The following is a 7,500-nucleotide window of genomic DNA, read 5'->3' on the forward strand; positions in this document are numbered from 1 at the left end:
GTACGCTTATGTCTCCTGGCCTTGACATTGCATGATAGTTGTACATGAGTGCAAGTATCAGTGTCATACAAGCAGTGCCTTTCATTTCCAATTTTCTGCAAAAATGTCTGGTTATGTGGAGATATTACCCTAGTTGGAAACAGGTGAGGGTTGGTGACAGGAATAGCATTTGACCATTGAAAATTTGCCTCAACAAATTTTATTTGACCCATGCAAACATAGAGAAGTTGATATCAAAACAAAGACGATGACTTAATTTTTCATCATATCCAAGCGCTTTTGTGTCCATCTTTGACATGAGAATGCTAACTATTTTTCCCTCACATAAAAACATAAATATTTAAAATTAAATACATATAATTTTTTTAATACGAATAAAAATTAGCAACTTTCTAGAATATCTTCAGTGTGTGACTTTATATGTTCTTTTAAATGAGAATTTTGGGAGAAACTCTTGTCACATATTTGACAGAGAAAACTCTTTTCTCTAGAATGTGTTTTGCGGTGTTCTTTTAAATGGGAATTTCTCGAAAATTCCTTACCACATATCTCACAATGATAGGGTTTTTCACCTGTATGAGTTCTTATATGTTCCTTCAAATAGGAACTTTGAGAAAAATCTTTGCCACATATTTCACAATGATAAGGTTTTTCTCCAGTATGTGTTTTTATATGTTCTTTTAGATGAGAATTTCGAGCAAATTCTTTCCCACAGATTTGGCAACAGAATGGTTTTTCACCAGTATGAATCCTTATGTGCCTCTTTAATGTTGAATTATCAACAAAATCTTTACCACAAATATCACAGTGGAATGGTCTTTCTCCAGTGTGAGTTCTTATATGACGGCTTAAAAGAGAATTTCTGGAAAATTCTTTTCTGCATATATCACACCGGTAAGGTTTCTCACCACTGTGAGTTTTAATATGCTTCCTTAAATTAGAGTTTTGTGAGAATACCTTTCCACAGATATCACAACTGAAAGATTTCTCTCCATTGTGAGTCCTCATATGAAATTTCAAGTCACTGCTGTGTAAAAAATCTTTTTCGCATATTTCACAATAAAATGGCTTTATTCCAAAATTTCTCTGCATATTTTTATAAGATTCCTCCTGAAGATTACAAATTAAAAGGGTTTCTTATTTTTCTGATTTTGAGAAGTCTGTCAAACAAGATTCTTGATTCCAACTTACCAACAGTTGTCTGTTGGTAAATTTGTTCCTTTTGAAATCAAATCCTGAAATTAGAAAATGGATAATTTCAACATTTCTCAATGCAGCAGAAAATAGAACAAATAATAAAATACTAAAAAATACTGAAGAGGTGTAGTTGTAGGCACAGACATGGCTGGATGGTTAAGAAGTTAGCTTCTCAATAACATAGTTTTGGGTTCAGTCCCACTGTATAGCACCTGAACAAAAGTCTTCTATTTTAGTTCCAGGCCAACTAGTCTTGTGAGTGGATTTGATGGATGTATATATATACTATTATTCTTTAACTTCTTTCAGTCATTTGACTGTGGCCATACTGGAGCACCACCTTTAGGACTTACGGTTTGTAAGCCTAGTACTTATTCTATCAGTCTCTTTGTGCCGAGCCACTAAGTGACGGGGACGTAAACACACCAACATCAGTTTTCAAGCGATGGTGGAGAGTCAAACACAGACACAAATATATACATATATATTTATATATATACAACAGGCTTCTGTCAGTTTCTGTCCAACAAATCCACTCACAAGGCTTTGGTCGGCCTGAGGCTATAGTAGAAGACACTTGCCCAAGGTGCCATGCAGTGGGACTGAACCCAGAACTGTGTGGTTGGGAAGCAAGCTTCTTACCACACAGCCACTCCTGCACCTATATATGTGTGTGTGTATGTGTAAATGCTGAATGACAAGAATGAGTGCACAACACCACATTGGTGGATAGAATTTCTCTGTTTGTGTATTAAGGTTAACATTGGTTTCATGTTAAGAAAAATATTTTAATATTTCAACAAATTTTCATGTTTAATCACATGGAGGAATGGTGTTCATCTCCATTTTGGATGAAAACACAATGTCTAATTGAGACAAAGATGAGAGTTTGTATTTACATCCAAAATAATGGAGACAAACACCATTTCTCCATGTGATTGGCTTGAAAAATTATCAAGATATTTTTCTAAATAAGAAACCAACGGTAGCCTTAAAATGCAACACATACACACACATATATTTCCTGGCTTTCCATTGGTTATGACAAGTGTTTCAGTTAGTTTGATCAATCAACAGCCTGCTTGGGAAATTAACATACAAGTAGCTGAGTACTCTACAAACATGTGTATTTTTAATGCAGTTCTCAGCGAGATTCAGCATGACACAGAATGTGACAAAGCTGGCCTTTACAACTCATTTTTTCCAACTGAATTGATTGGGCATGAGATGTTTCTTAGAGTATAATGGGTTTAAGAAATGGTCTTACTCAGTCACAAGTTGATTTCCACCATGTGTGTAGACATGTGTGAGTGTGTGGTAGTTGTAAATGACTTGTACTTTATTTTATTAACCTCAAAATGAAGAAAGACAAAGTTGACCTCAATGGGATTTGAATTCAGAACATTCTGGAAGAAATGCTGCTAAGCATTTTGTACAACACACTAACTTGCTGTCCTGATAATGGTTTCAAATTTTGGCACAAAGCGAGGAGGTAAGTTGATTACATCGACCCCAGTGTTTAATTGATCTCAAAAGGATGAAAAGCAAAGTCAACCTAGGTGGCATTTGAACTCAATGTAAAGACAGACAAAATGCCACTAGGCATTTCATCTGGCATGCAAATGATTCTGCCAACTCACAGTCTTAATAATAATAGCTTCAAATTTTGGTACAAGACCAGAAATTTTAGTGGGAGATTAGTCGATTATATCAATTCCAGTGCAAAACTGGTACTTATTCACTCTGGAAAAATGAAAGGCAAAGTCAAACTCAGCAGCATTTGAATTGAGAATGTAACATGTTTGAAGAAATATCACTAAGTTTGAGGCAGTAACGGACATGCCAGTTCACTGCCTTAATAATAATCATAATAATTCTTTCTACTGTAGGCACACAGCCTGAAATTTTTTAGGGGAGGGGACTAGTCGATTACATTGATACCAGTGCTCAAATGGTACTTATTTCATTGACCCCAAGAAAGGCAAAGTTGACCTCAGCTGAATTTGAACTCAGAACGTAGAGACAGATAAAATGTTGCTAAATGATTTCTCTGGCATGCTAATAATTCTGCCAGATTGCCTTATAATAATAATAATCCTTTCTACTATGAGTACAAGGTCTGAAATTTTGGGGGAGGGGAAAGTCAATTACATCGACCCCAGTGCGTAACTGGTACTTATTTCATCGACCCTGAAAGAATGAAAGGCAAAGATGACCTCGGTGAAATTTGAACTCAGAACATAAAGGCAGACAAAATACTGCTAAGCATTTCGCCTGGTGTGCTAACGACTTTGCCAGCTTGTCTTATAATAATAATAATAATAATATACTGAAGTGTTAGATGGTGCAGTAGTCTGGATATTGTAATTTGCTGCTATTTAACTTGTTGATACCAACAAAAAATTCGTAAATATCTAGTCTGAAACTAACAAAAACATCAATAAGGATTTCTATTTCATGATGAGATGAACATAATGTTCATCAATGCTCAGAAATTTATTGTCTGGAGATAATGAGGTAATAGCAAATTTTAACAGCAACTCTAAAGGGATTTAAAATATTTTTTAGCAATATTTCAGTTGACATATTTTCCTCAGCCGAATAAAATTACTTTGGAGTATGCTTTTAATAACATAGGGAATATCAGAAAACATGGCTTACATACAATCATTAGAATTAAGCTTTAATCAAATTTTTGGTGCTTATACGCAATGATGATATGAATAATAATTTCAAAAGAAAAATATAAACTTTAAAAAATTTAATAAAACAAATTTCTTATTTGTATGTTTGCAAGAAATATATTTCAATATTTTTCTAAATGTTATCAATATATTTGTAATCCCCTCCATCAAAAACCTATCTCAGCAAAATTTCATTAAAAGACGTGTACTTTACAGAAAGTTATGATACTCATCCTGCATCTCTTATGTTAGCTTTCTCTCTCTCATATATATATATATATATATGATGTAAAGTGTGACCGAAGAAATCAACCAACGAACCAACATTTATATAAGCTATTATTAAATGGAGTAAAGAGAAAATTAAAAAGTAATATAATTGCTATTATCAGTTCACTGCGCAAAAGACATTTGGAATTTATCTATTTTCTTTCCCTTGTAAGATACGCTGGTACTTTTGTTACCAAAGTACTGTGAACAAAGCCACATGTACTTTGTAGGGATAGTAAGGAAACCACTGGACTGAAAATCAAATTTATAGGAGTGGCTGTGTGGTAAGTAATAGGTGTAGGAGTGGCTCTGTGTAAAGTAGCTTGCTTACCAACCACATGGTTCCGGGTTCAGTCCCACTGCGTGGCACCATGGGAAAGTGTCTTTTACTATAGCCTCGGGCCGACCAAAGCCTTGTGAGTGAATTTGGTAGACGGAAACTTAAAGAAGCCTGTCGTATATATGTATAAATATATATATGTATGTGTGTGTGTGTATATGTTTGTGTGTCTGTGTTTGTCCTCCCCAACAACGCTTGACAACAGATGCTGGTGTGTTTACATCCCCGTAACTTAGCGGTTCAGCAAAAATGACCGATAGAATAAGTACTAGGCTTACAGAGAATAAGTCCTGGGGTTGATTTGCTCAACTAAAAGGTGGTGCTCCTGCATGGCCACAGTCAAATGACTGAAACAAGTAAAAGAGTAAAAGAGTATCATCAAAGCACAAAGCATGAAATTTTGGGGAAGTGGGGATAGTTGATGACATCAACCCCAGTACTTGACTGGTACTTATTATATAGGCCTTAAAGGATGAAAGGCAAAGCTGGCTTCAGTGGCATTTGAACTCAGAATGTAAAGCCAAAAGAAATATCACTAAGCATTTTATCCAGTACAGTAACGATTTTGCCAGCTTGCCAATTTAATCAAACTTATAATGAAGTAAATCAATGCTGGCAAGGAAATAATAGGATATAATTTACTAATTTTAATAATTTGCAAGTCAGATTCAATTTACAAAATTAACTATAAACATCTTTCATGCAAAAATATTGTAATCTTTATTTCAGGCAACTCCTAAAAATGAATATAATTATAGAAAAAAAAATTTCTTCATAAATATTAAGGCTGACTTCAATCTTAAAAAAAATATACTTTTTTTTAAACAAAATACTAAATTTAGGCCAGTAATCCACTTACAATGGAGAGGGGAATTAACTGTAAAAGTGAAAATGAGAATATTTTGGTCTGGTCTGGAGTAATTGTTAAAAATCATAACTGAAGACTATTAAATATCTAGTCGTGAAGTGAAGAAAAAGCATTTCAGTAATTAATATGCATAAAATGACTGAATTTTACTAATCAAACATTTAAGTTGTATTTGAGAGAATGGTGGTGGGACAAATAAATTCAGGATTCTGAGAATAAACACTTGCAACTTGTGTATATATCATAAATAAAATACAATATATTCTCCTAACAACCAATGATGACCCATTCTATTAACCAATACATAAGTGCCCATTTTTCTGACTCATATAATATATATATAAGGAAAATAAGACAAGGTAGAAAATACTAAAATAATTTTATCATAGAGAATATTTAAGTACTGGTTTCAGTCATTGCGACTTTTTCAACTTAGAGTAAAGTATGAAAAACTTGTGGAAAAATTAAATGAAATGTTCTTTTATAAAGATAGTTTTCAAATGCAAGGGACATTTTCCTTTTTTTTTGCCTGTCTGTCTCTCTTTTTATATATAAAACACACATGCAAACTCTCTCTCTCACACACATATACACACTTATAATTATTTATTTTTGCAGTGCATGGTAAGGTAATTTTAGCAATTTTGTTCATTGTTAAGGTAATTATTTTATCAGTTGAATGCCATTTCCAACTGAAAAGGGAGTGACACCTATTTTGTAGTTCTTTAAAGCACAATTAACTTTTAGGGTTAAGAACCTTTATGCTATCTTTTTAAAATCTGGTAAATATATACATATAGCACTACACTGCAAACTCTATTGTGTATGTGTTTAACTTCTTTTTTATATAAAGAGTATTGTGAAAGTATTTGATTTATATTTTGACATTTTGCAGTTAGAAATGTATTGGAAATTTATCTTATAAATAACCTAACCTCACATTCCTGATTTGAGATTATTTTTAATGAACTCAATACAATAATTGTGGTGATTGTTCACTGACCTTTGTTTTGTTGTACACTTGATCAACTGCTTTAATTTTGAACTTAAGAAACTATAAAACAATTATTAGCAAAATATATATTAAAAAAAAAATTTAATGTTCTAACAATTCTCTAAAAAAATAATTTTATTGAACTTTTAGTTCAGTGAGATGTTGGATATGTATTTTACAATTCTACTGTACCTTAAAATTCATTTTCATCTTTCTCCCTTTTAACATTGTCTTTGTTTCCAATTTTTGAAAACAGAAAACTAAGAGATATTTAAGTGATTTGCAGAATAATGTGATCAAGTGAAATATAAGCTGACAACATTACTATTGACAGGATATGAGATACTCTGAAGTTTTAATTTAAAGCGACGACCACAAACGTTTCTTTTTCTGTCTAAAAATCTGCCCAGTAAACTTATTGATCATGAATAGTCGCCTGGGTTAGAAAGAATAATTATTGAAACAGTCTTGACGAATACTGAATGTGCGATGAGCAATGTACATGAGTTTTTAATAAAATACATAAATCGCACCAAACAAATGCCGAAAATTCAATTAAAAGACTTTCGAGAGATATAAGAAAAATACTTTTGTATAAAGTGTCAACTCAGAGATGACCAAGAATGCGAAATATTGCCGTAGAACGAGCAACTGGTGGAATTATCGCAAGAATTGGGAAGGAAATATTTCAGAATCAAACACTGGGATTCTAAGGCGATCTAAAATCTACGGTCTAAATTTTCAAGGAACTTTTCTACAATAACAAGATATAATAAATGAGAAAAAAAACGGAAAAATTTTACAAAGTATAAACAAAATATTTTTAAACCAACAGAAGTGAATAACGAAGGTGTGTCTTTCCTACCAATCAAGCAACATATTATAAATACAATTTTGTATTTTTTGTTTCATTTAAAACTAGTCTGAATAATCAAGAAACTTGGGAAGAAATGAGAAGCCGTGGTGTTCAGAGTTCTCCTTACCAAAATATGTCAAAAAAATTGCCGTCCAGCACCGTCACGATCGTCTACAAACCATATTCTTCTCATGTGACTATCTTTTATAGGATTGTCGATAAGTGCTAGCAGGAGAAAAACTATAAAGAAAGAAAAAGAAAAGAAAACGGATGCAGGATCTAATCAGTGAA

The 7,500-nt window shown here is 32.8% G+C and overlaps 1 protein-coding gene across 8 annotated transcripts in view; it reads right to left on the reverse strand.

Moving 5' to 3' along the window:
* Positions 1-235: 235 nt before the first annotated feature.
* Positions 236-7,500, reverse strand: part of LOC115213884 (zinc finger protein 239-like) — an 11,373-nt gene continuing 4,108 nt past the window's right edge. For 3 of the 8 annotated variants that reach the window (XM_029782845.2, XM_029782846.2, XM_036504897.1), the window contains exons 2-3: positions 7,337-7,449; positions 236-1,235 (exon numbers count right to left, since the gene is read on the reverse strand). In XM_029782845.2, coding sequence (XP_029638705.1) covers positions 382-1,092 — 711 coding nt within the window. In that variant the 5' untranslated portion in view covers positions 1,093-1,235; positions 7,337-7,449 and the 3' untranslated portion in view covers positions 236-381. Of the gene's footprint in view, positions 1,236-4,769; positions 4,839-7,336; positions 7,450-7,500 lie in introns of all 8 variants that reach the window. The other 5 variants (XM_029782848.2, XM_029782847.2, XM_029782850.2 and 2 more) reach the window with 2 other exon arrangements.

The sequence above is a fragment of the Octopus sinensis genome, linkage group LG7 (assembly GCF_006345805.1).
Source record: "Octopus sinensis linkage group LG7, ASM634580v1, whole genome shotgun sequence".
NCBI classification, from domain to species: Eukaryota; Metazoa; Mollusca; class Cephalopoda; order Octopoda; family Octopodidae; genus Octopus; species Octopus sinensis.